Below are 19,789 nucleotides of genomic sequence, written 5' to 3' on the forward strand. Positions count from 1 at the left end.
AGGAGGATGGAAGAAATGTGAGAAGGACAAACCGCAGGGTTGCCACTTGCCAGGTCCGCTTATTAGCCCTGACTTTGGGCTTGTTTCTAAAGTGGAGTTGCTTATTTGGGCTTGCTCTCTGAACGTCACCTTCCTCTATATACATCTGTCTAATAAGTTGTTTAAATGCATGATAGTCGCTTCTTTTGGGCTTGTTTCCGTAGCCCTGGTTGCTTGTTTCTCTAAGACCTGGCAACACTGACAAACCCGCAAGAAACAACAACAATGGCGGTGTCCACAGGATCACGGAGAACGCATTGTGTTTTGGACCCAGATTCAACACTGGGAAGAACATCCATGCCTTTATGATGTGTCGTCTCAAGTTAAAAAATGTAGTTTAGTGACGTCACCACGTTATCTGGGGCTCTGTCTGCAAGGGCTCGGTGGAGAAATCTTGTGGTGTGCACACACAGGTCGTAATGCAGTTGGCGAGGCTCCCCATGACAGAAACACACATCGCCAAGTATGAACACTCAAAAGATTATGATAGTCTCCGCGACACAAAATCAGGGTGAAAATGTAATGTGAACTAGGCTTTAGGTCATCACTATAAGCAGGAAGTAGGTTGAAAACTATAGTTACCTGTAGGCTCATCCTGAATCTGTTCCTCTGCCGCCACAAACTCTGCTGCTGCAAAGAGAGACATGCAGAAGTGAAATCACACCATCTTAAAATAATTGGAATATCCCCTTACAAAAAATGTGTCCCCATCAAATGTACAGTGCATGCTGGTGTGTTTGTGTGTGTGTGTGTGTGTGTGTGTGTGTGTGTGTGTGTGTGTGTGTGTGTGTGTGTGTGTGTGTGCGCACGCGCATGTCTACCTTCTTCTGCTGCCTCCTCTGCTTGGTGTGCTACTTCTTCTCTCTGTGTGACTATGAAACAAAACACATTTGAAACCATTAACCAACTGTAAGCTCATGAGAGTAGAATCAGTTAACACATAACTTCAGCTCTAATGCCTCATCCTAACAGCTTGGCAGACACTCTGTCAATTGATAGCAGATTTCTAAAGTATAATTTCCCTGAATAATACTAATGGCCTGCTAGCACAGAATAACAGTGTGTGCTGAAGTGTTTTTATTGACCCTGATAAGGGTGGTTCTTCAAACTATGAAAAGATCCTCCACAGCTTACAGCCTTTACTACTTTTTTTCACACATGCAGTAGTATTCCCAGGAGTTGATGTAAAAAGTGGGTTCCCCAATAACAGGGAGAGTAGTATCAATCTTCTCCTCACTCAGACAGAAAAGACAGACAGAAAGTGAATAAGCACACTTCCCAGAATGTTTAACTATTCCTTTAAGCTCAATGTTGAGATCAAATTCAAAAACTGGATATCTTGACAGCCCCATAACTGGTGTACCTCATCTTTCTACTTCTTTACTTCACTTTTTACCTAGTACTGTTTGCTCCTCCGCTACATCTTCTGGAGTTGCCTCTGTGTCTGCGACCTCCTCCACCTCCTCTTCTAAGGGAGCTACCTCCTCTTCAACTAGCTCCTCCACAGGAGCTGCCTCTTCTTCTACAGCCTCATCTAAAAGAGCTGCATCCTCCTCTACAGCTTCTTCTTCCGCTACCTCCTCGACTGCTTCTTCTAATTCAGCAGCCTCCTCTTCAGTGGGCTCATCAGCAGGTTCCTCTGAAGGAGCAGCCTCTTCTTCCTCAGGTTCTTCTGCTGGAGCTGCCTCTTCCTCAGCTTCTTCTGCTGGAGCTGCCTCTTCCTCTGCTTCTTCTGCTGGAGCTGCCTCTTCCTCAGCAGGGGCTGCCACCACTTCTTCCACTACCTCCTCAACAGCTTCTTCCAAAGGTGCTGCCTCCTCTTCAACAGGCTCCTCAACAGCTTCTTCCAAAGGTGCTGCCTCCTCTTCAACAGGCTCTTCAACAGCTTCTTCTGCAGGAGCATTCTCCTCCTCCACAGTCTCAACATATGATGCCACCTCTTCAGCGCTCTCCTCCACTGCAGCCTCCACCTCTGCTGCAAACTCCTCCACAGCCTCGTCAGTAGCCTCCTCCTCCACAGCCTCATCAGCAGCCTCCTCCTCCACAGCCTGCTCTATTACTGCTTCCTCTTCAGCTGCTGCAACCTCTTCAGGCTGGTCTGCCATCACCTCTGCAACCTCCTCAACTGGAACAGCCTGAATCAAACAACAATGTCAAAGGTTAGAAAAAGATAAAGCTTTTCACATTTTCATTAGCTGTAAAGCACTTGTAAGAGGAAACAATTTTCCTGTTCCATGTGGTCAAGAAGTTATCCGCAACAGCACCTTTTGGTGCTGAATGATATTGGGACATTATGTAGGCATCATAGCTAGGGGCTGTGCCATAGTGGAATATGGCTTCAGCTGTTCACTATCGCTGCAGATATTTGTAGAGGCCTGTTTAAGAAGTACTTTTAGGGTGCAACAATTTTCCACATACAGATAACAGTATCTTTTACAGCAATTCTATTATATTATATATTACTTAGGGTGTTTCATGATGTTCATTAACATTTTTTTCAGTAAAAATCCACATGCTGGACTTGTAACTGATACTGATGATGATACCCTGTGCTTCTACCCTTTGAGTGAACAGGCCTTTTCTGGTTTAGGCAGATTCTCTGCTTATGAGCTAATGCTCTGATTGTCAGCCACACTGGAGGACAGTGAAGTTACAGCTGACTGATTTCAGACAATTCGAGAGCTACAGAGAGACTAGAACAACTAGAATAACTGCCTCGTGGTTGTATGTCTCCATGAACCAGTCAAATTGCAGTTACGGTTTACATCCACATCTGACATGACCATTAAAAAAACTTTAAATATGGATGCTAATGAAAAGAAGCTACATACAGTATGTAAAAACATGGATGCTTCACACACACACACACACATACATCTCTCTCCCAGCACAGGATCTATACAATCTGTTTCAAGAAGGACACCCAAGATTAGTGTCACCAATTCAGTATCTGACCAAATGTCTCCCCTTCTGTTCCTGAAATACGATGTTGGATTGTAACCAATAAGACATTTGTGTTAAGTCTGTCATAATTAGTGTATGAATTCTCAAAAACATAATGCCTACAGCCACGGCTTTCACCAGCACGGAGAAATAAAAACCAGAATTGCTTGTTGAAAGAGGGTGATGTTAGTTGACGCAGGGAAAGTGGGAATAAATAACTTTATTTTCACAGTCATTACACCTTAAAGAACTAAAACCAACAGAGACCCTAGACCTGCGGGCAGGTTACCGGGGTCCAAGCACTGATCAGTAAATTTAAACAACAAATTTCTGCTGTGGAGTCGGGACATGTTAATGTTTATCTGTGTATCATTTGTTTGAAACAAATATTGTGTTTTGTGCTTACAACAAAATTTGCAATATCCACTGAAACATGGGTGACTACTGAGAAGAAATACTTCTCTTTCAGCATTTGGGGGAGAAATTGTGATGATACATTTATATCAATTATTTCATTAAACTAGGAAGTGGTCTCAGAAAAATAATCTGCACACCTGAATGCGTGACCAGTGCAGAGAAGACACAAAAACTCAAACACCTCCTCACATGCCGCTGGTATATTTATACATTACTTAGAATTCAACTGTTAATTTATGATATTTTGTTCATCATGAAGTCTAAAATCTAAAAGTATAAAACACCATCATGTCATCATTTAATTACTGTATCCTATTAGACATTTGTGTGAAATTATATAATAATCAGCATATGAATTCTTTGCATGTGCAGCACATTATGTATAAAACCAGTATGCAACTATGATGCAACACACAATAACAAAGTCTGCATACCTCCTCCACAGGGGCATCTTCGTCCACAGCAGGAAGCTCCTCCAGCACCTCTGGATCCTCCTCAATCACCTGCAAAGGAATACACCACCCAGATGTCATCAGCTGGTTTATGGTAGATTCCCTTAAGGACTAAGTCTGTCACTGATTAAATATTAAGATTCTTGAGAACATCTGAATTAACAAATTCAACTTCCAGCAGAGAAGATTTTTAATAAGATTGAACATTGAAAGAGCATTCAAAAAATGGGTGTCTGCAATTAGACCCAGTTCCTCTGATGGTTTTCTAGAAATGGACCTGGCCTGTACCGACCTCAGGAGCCTCTACGGGCTCTGGCTCTGGCTCTGGCTCTGGCTCTAGCTCGGGCTCAGCCTCAGCCTCGGATGCAACCACCTCAGGCTCAGGTGCTACCTCAGGTTCAGGCTCTAAAGGGAGAAGCAGAGTTGGACACATTATCTCTTGTACACACAAACCACAGTTTGGCAGTCAGTATGATCTGCAGGGTCCATCCTGCAAGAGGCAGTTCACACCAAGCCCTGGACTGGAGAGAGTCTTGTTGGTGTCATATTGTGACATCTTCAATTTGTAAGTGAGACAAGGCTAACATTCATGTTAGCAACTTAATAATTTTAAATTACCTACTGCCTCCTACCACACCTGGACTTATAACATCAGCTAATCAGTGGAGTATTTCTAGTCTTCTCAAAGATGACCCAACAGAACAAGACAGCATTTTTGCCTGCATTAATGAAGGCCGTTATTATCCAGCACCACTGTCACATGAAAACATTCACACTCATACCTGGTGGTGGTGCAGAAATGTCCTCTGCTACAGCAGCTTCAATAACATCTTCTACAGCCACAGGCTCAGGCTCAAACACAGCTGAGGACACAGGGGGATCATGTTGAGGAATGAATGAGCAGTGAATGAAAAAGGTTTCTATTTTTAAAATTCAAAAAGCACTTTAATTTTCTGCCCATGCAGATTATTAAAATGAGCAGTTCAACTTTGACGGCTCATCTGTATGTTAAAAGGTCCACTGCAAACATCAGATACACTAAAATGTGAATATCTTACTATGCTTCACTGCAGCTTCTTCTCACAGGAGCAGAGTAAACAGTGTTGATTCAGCTTTGTTTATTGTCATTTTATGTTGGTTTTATTTTGATTTCAATTTTTCTAAATAAAATAAATTTATTGACATGTCTAACCCTGTCTATAATCCCTCCCAATCATCACTTATGACCCACTTTCAGTGCGGTGGTGTTATTTTTCTGGAGAGACTCTGCCCTCTGCCTGAATTTTCTAATTTTCTGTGTTCAGGATGTTTATGGGAGTGTACCCCCACAGCGCTCATAACAAGTTAGCAGCACAATTGCAGATAGGCACAAGTATCTGACAATTCTGCATAGTATATGTTTAACAATCCATTTATAAAGAAAACCTTTAAAGAAGGTTGTTAGCTTTTCAACAAAACAATTTTAGCCACCTAAAAAAAAGTCCCACCTAAAAAACAACAATCAGCTCAAGTGTATGCTATATTGAGAGTATTTCACGGCTTTACCTTTCCGTCAGAAAGGGATTCTCTGAGGGAAACTAAATCTAATATAGCACTCTCTTCAAAGCCAGACTTCACTGAGAAAAACTCATTGAACCGATTCAATAGCCGCTGAACATAATAGCTGCTGGTCTACTGCTGCCTCAATCAGTTAGGTTGTTTGTGTTATTGTGTGACTTCAGTGTTTTAAAGGATTGGCTCTGATTCACTGTAGTCACACAAAAACACAAACTAACTTTGTGTCTGGGGCAGCGGTGGACCAGCAGCTCCTGTATTCAGTGAGCTAAAGTTTTTATCAATGGAGTTTGGCAGCTTTGACGAGAGCACAGATCGGCAACTACAGCTGCAACAGCAACCCTGTTGGAACGGGCTTCCTGACGGAAAGGTATGGGGGTGAAAATACTCTTCAAGTAGCGTACACTTACACTGATTTTTTTTTTTTTTTTTTTTTTTTTTGGTGACTAAAATGTGTATGGCTGCTGCTTGCGGAAAGTGAGTGTATGGGCAACTTTTATGGTACCTTCTGGTGTTGCTTCAGCTTCAGCAGCTTCCTCTGGAGCAGCGGCTTCTTCACTACGGGCAGTGACCACAACAGCCTTCTCTTTCAGTCCTACATGAGATGAATGCACATGTTGCTGGCAGGAAACACGTTTGTGTACAGACTCTTTAAACATGCTGACAAATATCAGCCCATATTTAATGATTAAGCATTTTGAATATTACTGATGTCATACACAACTTATGAAGATAGAATACATACAATTAGTCTAGCTGGTACTGCTGGACAGTGGGGAAAGTATATGATGTACTATAAATGAACAGGAACTAAAAATGTGTTGCAAATAAGGTATCATATAACACTGCATTCACATATCAACATTTCCAATCAAACCATCTGAAAAAGGCATGGGGTTTCTTTTGCTGACTGACTGACTGACTGAAGTTAACAAAAACAGTGTCAAATTATCATTTGTTTCAAGCTGACAAACATCAGCGTTACATTTCATTGCATATTTTTGAGAAATAATTTTGTCTTCAAATCACTTGTCATTGATGTAATGTGGTAAAAAGTTATTTTTTAGGTGAAAGTCAAACTGAGTGTTTGTCTGATCTCCATTTCCATACTTGTCCCCAACATACATTCTGGTGGAACCACAGACACATGTGACTTTGATGTCAGAAAAGAGGCATTTCCTGGGATCCAGAAACTTTATTGACAAAAGAAAATGACACGTTTATGATAGTGGAACACAAATCTCCCTAAATTTAGAAAAACTCACATCTTGTTACAAGTTACTAACAGTGGAGAAATTGGTGGTCTAGTCAAATCTAAATAAGATCACTAACATTATATCACACTCGGTACCAACACTTATCAGGGTATCTTTCAGTGCTTGTTCCGACCCCTGCAATTTCAAGCTCATCATTTTCCATTACTCCCATCCTTCCCAATCATCCCCGTTTATGCTGACCCTTTAAGTAAAAGCACTGATGGTGTACTGTGGAAAATTCTGTGAAAAAATGTAAGCTGTACCAACATCTGTACCAGTGATTTCCAACTGGTTAGTTTACAACCCAGAAGTGTGGCGAAGTTCTCTCATGGCACTTGATGCTTGGCGCTGTCCACTCTCTAATCAGCCTTGATTTTATGGGTCAACACAGTCCCTCGAGTCTCTCACGGTCATAGAAGTAGCGAGCTAGCTCCAGAACATGGCCGAAAGAAACTACGACACATTGTTACATTTACCAAACATAATAAGCCTGTCTAGCTGGAAAATTACCTTTCTTTATATTTTCAGTAAAGCAACTGCGGTTTTCCTATTGTTAGGCCAAAGAACATATACTTAGCTACTTTTTCATTTGTTGGGTTAAAATCCTCAAACGGCACATTGTTGTTGTTTTTAATTTTGTGAAATAATATTTAATAAGTGATCGGCTGCCGTGTGCACCATAACTATGACTGAGGAGAGTACCCACCAGTTGGTTACCACTCCATCTGTGCACAGACCAAAAAATGGCCTGGTACGAAACACTAAGTTTTAGTATTAACACCAAAATGACACTTTTAATGCATAACTCTAAAAAGTAAAATCTTTTCTAAAAATGTCTTTTTAACTTCATTTGACAAAAGAAGCCAAACTCCTATTGTGTTGTGTTGCATGGTGTCTAAGCACAAGTAAAAGCTGTTTATAATTGGCAAAATATTGATCTAAATCATCAAGGACACAAGTAAGCAGAATAAATAACAAAATGATGTATCTGACTCAACGTTTGGTTCCAGCATTCAGCATCTTGGGGTTTTCTATACTTGGTACACCAGACAGGTTTTGGTCAGTACCTACATCATCCCTTAAGTTGAAATGATTAACACTAGCTTCCTATGGGATCAAAATATTCCTATAAAGCCATATAATTTCACTTTATTTCCTGCTTCTTCTGTCAGATTTATCAGCTCTGCTTCTCTTTCTGTTTTCTCTGCCGGATTCTTTCCCTCTCCCCTTGTCTTCTTCCCAAGCTTCCTTTCCCTCTCCCTCCACCTTTTTCTCTGACTTCTCCTCTTTCTCCACTCCTTTCTTTGACTTCTTCTCCCCGTCTCTCTCTTCCTTGCCCTCCTCCTCCTTTTTTTCATCCAGTGGTTTTGCTTTTTCCTTCCTTAGTTTCTCCAGAGCCTTCTCCATCTCTTCTTTTTCTATCTTCACCTCTTCCTCTTGCAGCCTGGTGGCCACTCTTTCCTTTACTCTGGCCGTTATTTCCTTCCTCCCTAGCTCCATCTCCTTCTCCTCCTCCTCTTTGGCCAGGAGCTGCCTGACCTCTGCCAGAGCCAGTTTGGCGATTTTCTTAGCCTCCACTCGTTCATGGATGATGGCCAGCTGCTGCTTTAAAGCCTCCCGGAGCTTCCAGCCTGCATCCTTGGTTGAAGAGGTTTCTGGGATGGATGAGCAACAACACTGTTTGGTGTTTCACCACTCGTAAAATAAGTTTTTTAGGATGAAGACCATGCCCAAATTCAATCTGTTACTGGACATCACCACACATCAGGCAGGCGTGTGAATGTCAGGATGAATTACAACCGTAAATTGGTTCCATGCCATAGTCATATTTTCTCCTACAAGCAGTGTGGAGACTTAGTGGACCAAACTGGAAGTTTAAAATGGTGCAAAACAGCATTACACAACATGTACACCAATTGTGTTACTGGTGTTAAAAACTTACCAAAATTAAGGTACTCCAGTAAAACCTGAGTAGTGTACTAATCAAGCACATGATTAAGCCAAAAATTGGCAAACCACTGCAAAAAAACAAAAACAAAACAAAAAAAAAACCCTTGACCCTTTCATGATGGGTTAATAACTCATTCATAGAATAAACCTGGGGGGTAGGAGGGGGGCAATCAGATGGACCTAAGATGTCTTGTGAGTAGTTGACACTTTATTCATTAGTCTAGCCCATACTGCAACACAGCACAGCATCATGCACGTGGCTGTGAGACTATACCTTTCTTAGCTCCTCTCCTGGTTGCATCTCCAGGCTTTTCATCTGATGTTGCACACAAACAAGACGACAGTTAAGACTCTGGGCTCCTTTACAGGTTATACTTTTGTGGTTGCTACAGACTACGAGGTGATCAGCTGAATGGTTCGTCACTCCTACTGTCCATTTACACACCTCCATACTATCAAATCCATTTAAAAGGCTGCATGAAACCAACCTCCAGGTGAAGCAAACCACACTGACTTTTTATAACAGAAGAGCACTGTTGCTGAATCTAACTTGACTATACATCAACAAGACATGAAACTCAAGTTCAAGTGAGCAGAATTTAACTTAGGCCTGGTATTGACCTTTTTCACTGCAGACATTTTGACTGGTCATAGCAGGAAAAGCATGGTAAATCTAATTTCTGTCTTAGTTGCATCAAGTGTCCTGGAACTAGGTCACCTAAATGGAATGCAGTCATTTTTATTGTTATCAATGACACCTGTGATGAGTGTGACAAAAGTCTACAGTACTCAGTGCTGACAGTTGACTGAAAGCCAAATTCTGAGTCACGACTGAAAAGCAGCACATTTAAATGAGCAGTGCAGCCTAGTGGAGACACTGTAGACCTGAGGCTTCTTTTGTCTTTCTTGTCACAACAATTACAAAAAGCAGGGCACTTCCCTACTTTGCAAGATGCAAAATGGTACACTCATGGATGTGGTGGAGAAAAACACAAAGTTTTCAGTTGTATGAAATAAATACTGAATGTGTACCAAAAATTAACTATTCGTATAGATTTAAACGTTTCTATGGTGATCACAAACACAAAGTCACAGATCACAAACGCAAAGTCACAGCTTAATCACTGTGGTGGTTCACCACCACTTCATGGTGTACACAGTGAGGCAAACTATGGTTCATATTGACAGGCCCAAACCAACAGCCACTTAAGCCTTAAATGGGTCTCAGTTCCTCTGGTTCCCTCTTACTTCTCTCTGTCCTTCTGAACATAGGCAGTGGCAGGTGCGTTTGAAAACATACACAGTATCAATACTGAATTATCCCTGCTGACACTAATAAGTCAAAGTAAATATAAGTGGTAGGGATCTAACGATCCATTGATTTGGGTCAGTGTATTGATTCAGTAATCAACGATCATCAGTCCACATCATTATGCATATTTGTATCACCACCTGCTAACGCCAACTCCCTGAGGTTCTGAATGAAAGAGGGAGTAACTGTTTAGCTTCACGTGCAATGTTGTGGTGGAACACAAAAGACATAGATTGCCAAACACTCTTCTACCACAAAACACACCCTGAGAATGACTACAGTGTGTGAACCAACATGACAAATCACTATGACAGAGGCTGCTGCAGCAGCTGCATCTATTGCAAGTACTGAAATAATCAAGGTGAGTTAGATTCAATGTGGATGGTTAGTGCTTATGTTAATGTAGTTCAGATCAGAAAAACTTCAGAACAGTGAAGTTTTACACTCCCTTGAATAAGCTGCCTTTAATTTTTCATGAATTATACAAAAAAGCTTTTTCACTTGTTCCTGCAATTTCATTGTAAAAAAAAAAAAACCAAAACAAAAAAAAAAAAAACTAAAAATGTTACAAGATGCATCGCTAATGTTTTTGTAAACCTGCTGTTAAATCAGGCATTTCAGGCTGCAACAATCATAAAAACAACCTGCGTAATCCTGAAGACTTCTGAACTAATTACACTTTGTGTCACACCACACGTCAGTTTCAAGTAACTTGAACTGCAGCCAGTGAGTTACATGACATCTGTGCTCATCTCAAATTGGCTAAAAATGCTTAGAAGACATTTGCAAAACAATTATAGCTCTCCAATTGTGTAAAACCAAGATTTTCAAAAAGGAGCGCATCCAGGTCCCGAAATTAACACCTGACAAGCTCCAAATGCGGGTAGATTTTCCTTTTGCTGAGAAAATCTCAGGAGGCTATCCACCACACAGGCAGGTAAATGTACCAAAAATGATCATGTAATTAAACTATACTGCGTTTTGGTGTCTTTTAGGGTCACACTGCTGTGCTGTTCCTATGCTGCTCCTGTGCTGTCTGTGTCACACATGCCCGCGGGTCTAAACAGTGCCATGGAACTGACCGTCTCAAGCACCCCTTTTGTGGTACAGTTTACCGTAAGGAACATCATCTGGTCTGCTAAACTATCACTTGTCCCCGGTCTGCTGCTAGCAAACATTGTGCCCGTACTTTAAAGGTAACTACACAATAACACAGAGGCCCTGCAGCCTGAACCATGATGGCAAACTCTTTATTGCCTCCTATGCTTGGGTGGTGAATTTTGTCATATACCAGTCACAGACTGACTGTACATGGCCTGAAAGAAGAGGGCTCTCTCACTGTTAAGTTAAAATAGCTCTGGAGTCCTGTATCTGCATGTTCTGTAACTTCCAGTGCTAGCTTGTGTGCATCAATAGCACCATGTGGATTCATCTACTCCACCCCAGAGCAGGAAGAGCCTGTTTCTAAGTCAGGTGTGATCCATGCATTCACAACAGCCATTAAGTTCACTGTTAACCGGTTAACTCAGAAACACACACCCTCTGTCACATGCACAACACAATACACCTGCAGCCTGTTTAGCTGTCTGAGCTTGTAGCAGCAATCAGTAGATTCAAGCATAATGAACCGAACATGCCTCCTCTCTGCATCCTTTCCATCAGCCCTCTGTGACTCTTAACACATCACACCTTTCCAATGCAGTGCACTCCTCTCTCTCATCTTTGACCCAGAACACAAACAAACTGGAATGACAACAATTTGGACATGAATAGATTCTACCATTGCATAGTCACAAACCTGAACCTTGGATTCAACAAACAGGTTTTATGATTCATGGTTGACAACTACTGCAGGTGCAAGACATGTGAGCATGATTAAGCTAAAATGAGGAGAATGATACTAATAGACCTTTTTCACAGCAAACATTCTGACTTGTCATAGGAGTAAGAAAAGCACAGATAAAACAAAAACATTATCGCTGGCTTAGTTCTGTTAAGTGTCCCAGTAAGCTATTCCAGTGAGCCAGCATGTACAATACCAGGACCTCCCTTGAGAGGAATGCAACCACTGTTAACAATACACCTGTGCATTTCATCTTATCACATGTCAAAATGCCTGCCATGAATAAGGTCTATAAAGTTCTATATGCTGTTGCTGAGCAGCGGGATGACTTAAGACAGCTAACAAACCACAATATGAAGCTTGATTCCTGTAAAAAAAAAAATAAAAAAAAAAAATACAAGAATCTGAAGCATAGGAAGCACCAACTTGGCTCAATATATACTGACATGTTAAAAAAAAAAAAGCAATACTACAAACCTTGAGTGGGTTTTATGTTAGTTCAAGACCCTATTCCCACGTGGTATTAAGATGCAATCTGTATCTGGATACAATACCTGTATCACAGGTTTTTTTATATACCAGGTCTTTTGCACCTGGTATATAAATTGTTCCTTTTATCTGCCCGTATTGTAATTGGATCTTAATTTGTGAATTTGGTAGGCAGATTTGTCAAACATGCTGCATCAGTGAAGTGATGTGGTATACTCTCGAAAGGACTGCTCAGGTGTACAAGGTCAGGTCCATGTCATAGGCCAATTTCCACTGCATGGTTCAGTGCCACTCAACTCAACTCACCTTTGGTACCAGTGCTTTTCTGTTTCATTATCCACCCTGCACAGTATCTCCTCAGTGTAGGCGGGGGTCTCAGCTGATCAACATAGCAACACCACATGAAACTGCCATGACATGATCTTGAAGACACTGGCTGGATCCTATCATTAGCGAAGATATCTTAACTTCGTCAGTGTTAAGACGTAGTATGTGGTGTAGTTTTGCTGGCTGCCAATTTTTTTTAAATTATGGGTTGAGTGAATTTTAAAAGAAATGGGGTCACTACTGACGGCAGTTTGGCTTAAAAAAAAGTTGTGCAGGATGACGCGTGTCACACAACTGTCAGTGTTACAAGTCTAGAGACCATTCCCTCTGACCAATCAGTGGAGGGTGGTTTAACTCCACCTTCTAGTATCAGCTCAGCTCGCAAGGAACCTTGATCAAGGTGGTACCAAAAAAGTACCAGGTACAACGCACTGTCCATAACTTTTGCCAATAGAAAACCAAAAGAGTGAGTTGAACTGAGTTGAGCCATGCTCTACCATGCATTGGAAATACGACTTAAGGCAGCTGAGGCCATCAATAGGCTACTTTTCATACCCCTTTTCTATCAAATTAGTTTGGGTTCTTGAACTGGTGTTGTTCAGGATTCCTAAAATCATGGTGCTATCTAGCAGACCACAGTGTTTCCACCAGTTTTGAGCAGAACCACTGTAATCAAGTATGTGTTATCGATAGAGGACATTGCATAATTCAAAATGGAAGTAAACAGTGGTAACAAGATGGCAGATAGCATTGAATATTTGCAAACTTTTGTTCTGGGCTTCACAAGGACATCCAAGTTCAAGAGTCTCGCGGACATGGGCATTTAATAACACTTAAGTCACATAGCCTGTCCAGCTATGCGTACACAGACAGTATAGCTGGCTATTTAAACCTAAATATATACATTTGCATAGCCATGAGGGTTCTTGTGACGCAAATCTCATCATCTGCCTATGTCAGCCAGGGGCTGCCTGGTATCTGTGTTCATAGCCATTTCAGTATATCCAGGCTTTAAAAAGGTGATCAGCGTCTGTATGGATCCTTCTTATGTTTCATTTACTGAGAGGTTGTCTGTAGCTTTTTGACATTAAGTCAAGACAACAAAAGCCTTTCAATTTTCAACAGTTTTGTTTTTCCTAGTAATGTGGCAAATGTGAGCAAGACCCTCTGCAGATGTGGTCAGGATGTTCTGATAGCATTTTGACAACACTGCATTCTGGGTGCACTTGGGCCTGCATCAGTATTTTTTCTTATTAGATACAGATTGCATCTTAAGTTTAAATGTAACATTTAATGTTACTTTTAGCATTTTCCTGTATAATAATGAATGAAAAATGGAAAGGAAAAAAAAAAATCAAAAACCAAGAGTCTTACACTTGAGGTTTAAAATAGTACAAATTCATGCTTACAGTCCCAGAGTCCAGAGTATATGTTGAGGATCTATTTTTTTCATGGCATGCAGCAATAAGAAAAGAAAAAAATGTCAAAGGGACAACCGAGCAGCTGTCCAAGTGCAATCATATTTGTATTTGTGTTATTTAATGTTGTTGGGTGTTGCCAACATGTTTGTGCAGAAAATAATGTTGATAATAGATTCTAAAAAAGTTAGGACTTCTTTAAGTGTTCCTGAGTATCATGTCCATATCCCACCACAGGGATCGACATCTTAGAAAACTCCTTCAAAAGGATTTAACCCTCTACAGATTCTGCTGATGAGGCTTATTTGTCCAGTTTGATAACTGAGGGTTCCAGCAGTCGAAACCCGGGGTGGGTGGGGCCTACAACACAACATTAGACTGGAGATATTTATATCCAAAGGTACTGTCTGGGGTTAGTTGCCAAAACTCGTCAAAGTCAGCAGAGACAATTGCGTAGGGACCGAATTCCCGACACTGTAGCTTGGGCTGTTGCTGAGGCCCTTTCCCTGCATTACAGGAAATTGGGCTGCTGTATTCAGCCTGAGGCTATTGATTATGGAGGCCTACTATAACAATCTTCTGCCCCTGATTCCCATCGTCTTTCGCTCCTCTTTTTCTGAACCCTCCCTCATCCTCGTCCTCCTCGTCCTCCTCCTGTGCCTCCATGAGTCCTCCTGAGGCACTGTGCTCCTCCTCCTCCAGGGACTCCAGTGGGTTTATCAGACCATACAGGAAAGTGAAGAAACCGTTTAACCAATCAGAGCCGCCCTCCTCCACTTCTTCTAACCAATCCAGAACTTCGGATTGACCCTGACCATCGCCCTCACTGGTCAGGCCTATGCAAACAAGAGGGGAGGTGGAGGGAGGGGGCATGGGTTGATGGAGGGTAAAGTTTGGGAGCACAACGTGTGGAAGTGAGGTGGAACAGTGTGGGGAAAGGATGTGGAAAAAACTGATAAAAGGCAGGACGCAAAAAAAGGTAAAAATCAAATGGAGAAATGAAATGAAAGAATGATGGAGGGTTAAGAGCAGAGGAGGAAAGAAACAAGAGGAGAAGGTAAGAGAAGTTTTAAGCGTATGTTAGGCAGCGAGGGAACTACTCAGGCTTTATCATAAGCACCTCGAGTCTGGCTGTCTACACATGATCACCAACAAAATCACTCTGTGCCTGCTTAAGCCAATATTCTAAAATGAAGAGGGGTGACACTGTACCTCATGCTGACTTTAAGAGTTCTTCATAAAATCATATATCAGTGTTCAGCTGAGCTCTGTGCAGTGACTCTGCTCTTATTAAAGATCGAACAGTTCTGCTCATCATGTGGAGACAGCCGTTATGAATTATAGACAAGAGTTAAGACACATAAAGACAGAATCTAAAGCAGAGTTTCCATGTGGACACAGCCACAGGCCAGGAAATACACATTTTTTATGTCGGAAAACAAAAATTTGTCAGCAGAAAGCCAGTGTTCAACTGTTTGAGTATTCAGGTGGTACTTCATTTTCAAAAAGGTGATAACTGTAAACTAATAAGAGTGGGTTGTTTCAGTGAGAAACTACTTTGCACTGCACAGTTGTCTCCTTGTCTTGATGAGCACCTATGGTTCTATACAAGGCAATTAAAAGATACTTAGCTAAAGAAAGACAGGCTCAAACACACACAATAAGAATGAGACAAAGAAGAGGACACAAAGGGGGGGCTTCAAAAAAGGATCAAAATAAAGGAGAAGGGAAGCACAGCATATGCATGGGAGCATGCACTATAATGCCAGGAAGCAAACTGAAAGTTGAAGGTTTAACTTGGTTACAGAAATATGGATTATGGATTGCTAGTGGGATAGAAAAGCTGAAGGTGGGCTGGGCAAAACGGCATCTTTCTGAAGGATGAATTTTGGAGACAGATCAGACGGCCTAGAGCTTCTTCAAAATAACTGATAACAGAGCAAAAACTGTCAAGTCAGAGTACTTCAGGAGAGGAAAACTGTAGCAAAGACTGTTGCATGTAATGATAGCATAAATGCTTCTATTAAAAGGGTCTGTATTTAACTCTGTACAAAGAAAGTCAATAGTTGATTGTCATTCCCAGGTCATCAAATACCAACACTTTGGCTTGGTGGTTTGGTCTGCCCACCTACCCAAAGCATCGGTATTTGATGACCTGGGAACAAGACTGAACAATTAGCTCTTTCTCCAGAGTTACATACAGCACCTTTAAGAGTAAAATGGCCGATATTTTGAGCATTGCAAAAGAGAAAGAAAAGCATAGTGTTTCCTGTAGATTCACATATAGTACAGTGAAATTATTATCCCATACAGTAGTGAAAAAAGTAATTATCTTTCTAATAGCTACTGTAAATCCCTCCCACCCAAGATTCAGGCAAGAACAAACTGTCTGCTTTTGGTCCTCACCAGCCTCCAGGTAAAAACATGTGACCAAAACCAAACTACAACTTGTGATTCTAATGCCTGTCTAATTTCCGAGCCAGAAAAAGGCATATAATATGAAGTGCAAAACAAGGATTCAGGTTCTTTGAGATTCTCTACAGAGTACCTTGTCATGCCAAGTTCAAAATGTTGACACTTTTGTTGGAATTGAGCCATTTGGATACAGCTGTGGTCCAACATGTCCACACTATTGTATACCATTCAGTATGTGTGGGAGTTACATTAACAAGAAAGAAAGAAAAGAAGAATTGAAAGTGGTCCTGTATAAAACCATGCAACATGCAGCGGACATCACATAGGGAATAACAGCACTGATGACAGCTGGGAACTGCACCATTTCATATCAAGCTCACAGCTGTCTTGAATGCTTTGAGCTTCACATAGAGGAGGTATGCTCCAAAAACTATACCGCTACAACAAAGACATGGGTCACCTCTCAACAATACTAGCACAGATGCAACTTAACTCCTCTGCTGCTTTTAAGTTACCCTAACTTAATATTTAAAAGGGTAAATTAAACTGCCCCCTGATCCTCATGAACCTCATGAATTCCATCCTTTAATATCAGGTTGTTTTACAAATGCTATTGGTTTATTATAGCACTTCCAAAAAGCACCTGATTTCTTAAGTTTGGACCTATGCTTTCAGAATTTAATTTAATTAAATTAAAACTTAAGTTCAAATTAAAACTTTTTTTTTAATATAGGGACATTCAAAGAGATACATGAGGTTTATGTTGGATTACAAACCAGTTAAAACACACAAACCTTCACAGAGATACTGGTCACAAGTGATTGGGAAGCTCAGCTTTTCTGCTGTTTTCATTAATGAGTTTGTGTCTATGGTAACAGTCAGCTATAGAATTGCCAGTCATGCAAAACAAACCCAAACTGCCATTTAATGTAGTTGGCAAACACAAAAAACATTTTATCAATGGTCTGCAGAAATGCTCAATCTCAGAACAAATCAGTTCTGACTGCATTGCGACTGGGAGTGAAGACTTTCAGATGTTTGTCACTAGGAACATAGATTGGCTTTGTTTTCATTCATGCAAGACACCGATGGTAAACACTAACATGAGTTGTAAATTAGAGATAAATCAACTTGCCTAGCAGAACTTTAGCATCCTCGACATCAAAATCACCATCGCCATCTGTATCGTATGCCACGAGTTTACCTATAGCAGCAACAAACACACGACTAATTATTGTTTGTTCTCACAGGAAGTACAAAGATAAGAATGTTACTGTACATTTACATGCATCATTCAGCAAAGACAGACAATTAAAGACATGCACCAAGCTTGTGGAGACTGGCCACTTATTACCTTTTGTCTTTCATTATAGTGTCTTTAGCTTTTAGCATGAGCAAAAGGATTTTTGGTAGTTTTGTGTGTGAGCTCTCCTTACTTAGGTTAGCAAATTATACTGAATAATCAGCCAACAGCTTGGTGAATCCCTTTAAATGTGATTGAATATGGGATACAAAAAGACGACATGGGTAAAACAGGAAATGGCAGTCAGGACTATGTAGCTCTATTACTTAAACAAAAACTAATGACGCTCAGGGATATTTGGCCAAACACAGTTGGATTAAGTGACACTTGGAAGAGCCCAACCAAAAAAAGCCCTTTAACAAAGTTTCTGTTGTTCACTTCATTTGTGCTGAAGCTGCTGGATTTGTGTGCCAGCTACTGAGTAACTGGACCACAGAGGACAGGACAGACATAAGGGGAGACAGGAGCCCTGGATCTAAACCAGCTGAGATAACCAAGAGAGGGTTGGTTCAAAATCAGTGCAGTAGATTTTTCACGCATGCCAGGTGTAACAAACCTTCCATCAAATAAAAGTTGTAATTGATAACTTTTATTTTTTTAATAAAGCAAAAACTTTTGGTCATATTTGCTGAAACTGTCACTATACTAGGGCCGCCAAGATTAGTCGACTAATCGATGACTAATCGACTATTAAAATAATCGGTGACTATTTTAGTAGTCGACTAATCGGTTTGAGTCATTTTTCATAGAAAAGTACGATAAACGTACCCCAAAATACTCTTACTGCAGCTTCTTACGTTAGATATTGGCAGCTTTACACACTCTCCCATGACAGTGAACTAAAACCCTTCGGCGTGAGTATGAAACAAGACATTTGATGACGTAATTTTGGGGTTTGGGCGAGACAGACCGACATTTTTCAACATTTTAACACATTTTTCTATGAAATGATTAGTCGACTAATCAAAGAAATAATCGACAGATTAGTCGACAATGAAAATAATCGTTAGTGGCAGCCCTACACTATACCCACACAGTAGTACACGAGACAGATAATCTGTATAAAAAATAAATAAATAAAAGGTTCCTCTACGTCCTTTTTGTATGTCTAATGGCATTTTCTAGAATCCACTGCACAAATAGGAAAAGAACCAGTCAGAGCTGAGGAGTCTCTAATGCAGATGTCAATCATGTCAATCACTACTCGTGAACTGCTGTCAAACTGTCAAAGTAGGCAGCGCTGATCAAATATGATTCAAGATTCTGTTACTGCATTGCCTATTTCTCTCCTCGAATATTTTCACAAACATATTTTAGTGACTGTTTAGCTGTAAAATGAGACTATTTGCTGCAGCCAGTGGGTGGTGCTTGATTTTTGTGTTACTGTTTTCAATGGCGGCCAGGTCACAAGCTTTGTCATTTTGTTCTAGGTTTAGAATGGTAAAGCTTTGTGTTTGTGTCTGTCAGGTACAGAGTACCTGGACCACAGAGGACAGGACGTTTTCAGAAATGTATATTAGTGTACTGTTTGACTGTAAAATGAGAATGATTGCAACCTGGCTGCCATGTTTAAAAAACATTCAAGTGAAAACCAAGCACTGCCCACCAGCTGCAGCAAATGTTCTCATTTTACAGCCAAACAGTACAGTAAAAAATGTTTGTGAAAACATTTGATATGAGAAATAGGCAATGCAATAAGAGAATCTTGACTAACCAACCTGTTTGATGGCTGCATTAGAGACTCCTTAGCTCTGATTGTTTTTTTCTCTCAACGGCCACAGTAGATTCCCCAGGGATGACATTTTTCTGTGAGTCAGCACAGAAGTTAGCTTTGCCCTGTTTCCTTTGTCAAAAAGCCTATGGAATTTTTCCAGTGGATTTTGGATTATTGCTGAAAACAAGCTCTGTGGCAAACAAACATTTATGATACTTACAGTTTTTGTTCTGCAAGATAATCTTCACAAATGAACCCCACTTTCATGATTATTGAAGTCTAATTGCAATTGTCAGAAGTAAAATGCTAATGTTAGGCTGTAAAGGAACTACACCTGCATGACCTAGTCATCACCAT

The 19,789-nt window shown here is 40.7% G+C and overlaps 1 protein-coding gene across 4 annotated transcripts in view; it reads right to left on the bottom strand.

Annotated features, from left to right (window-relative positions):
* Positions 1-19,789, bottom strand: part of asph (aspartate beta-hydroxylase) — a 43,120-nt gene that overhangs the window by 5,305 nt on the left and 18,026 nt on the right. For 3 of the 4 annotated variants that reach the window (XM_049597605.1, XM_049597603.1, XM_049597604.1), the window contains 8 exons: positions 17,551-17,619; positions 5,911-6,000; positions 4,634-4,714; positions 4,144-4,256; positions 3,834-3,902; positions 1,436-2,174; positions 861-911; positions 622-669 (listed from right to left, as the gene is read on the bottom strand). In XM_049597605.1, the coding sequence (XP_049453562.1) occupies positions 622-669; positions 861-911; positions 1,436-2,174; positions 3,834-3,902; positions 4,144-4,256; positions 4,634-4,714; positions 5,911-6,000; positions 17,551-17,619 (1,260 nt within the window). The remainder of the gene's footprint in view (positions 1-621; positions 670-860; positions 912-1,435; positions 2,175-3,833; positions 3,903-4,143; positions 4,257-4,633; positions 4,715-5,910; positions 6,001-17,550; positions 17,620-19,789) is intronic. The other variant, XM_049597606.1, reaches the window with a different exon arrangement.

Source organism: Epinephelus fuscoguttatus, linkage group LG15, assembly GCF_011397635.1.
Source record: "Epinephelus fuscoguttatus linkage group LG15, E.fuscoguttatus.final_Chr_v1".
Classification (NCBI taxonomy): domain Eukaryota; kingdom Metazoa; phylum Chordata; class Actinopteri; order Perciformes; family Serranidae; genus Epinephelus; species Epinephelus fuscoguttatus.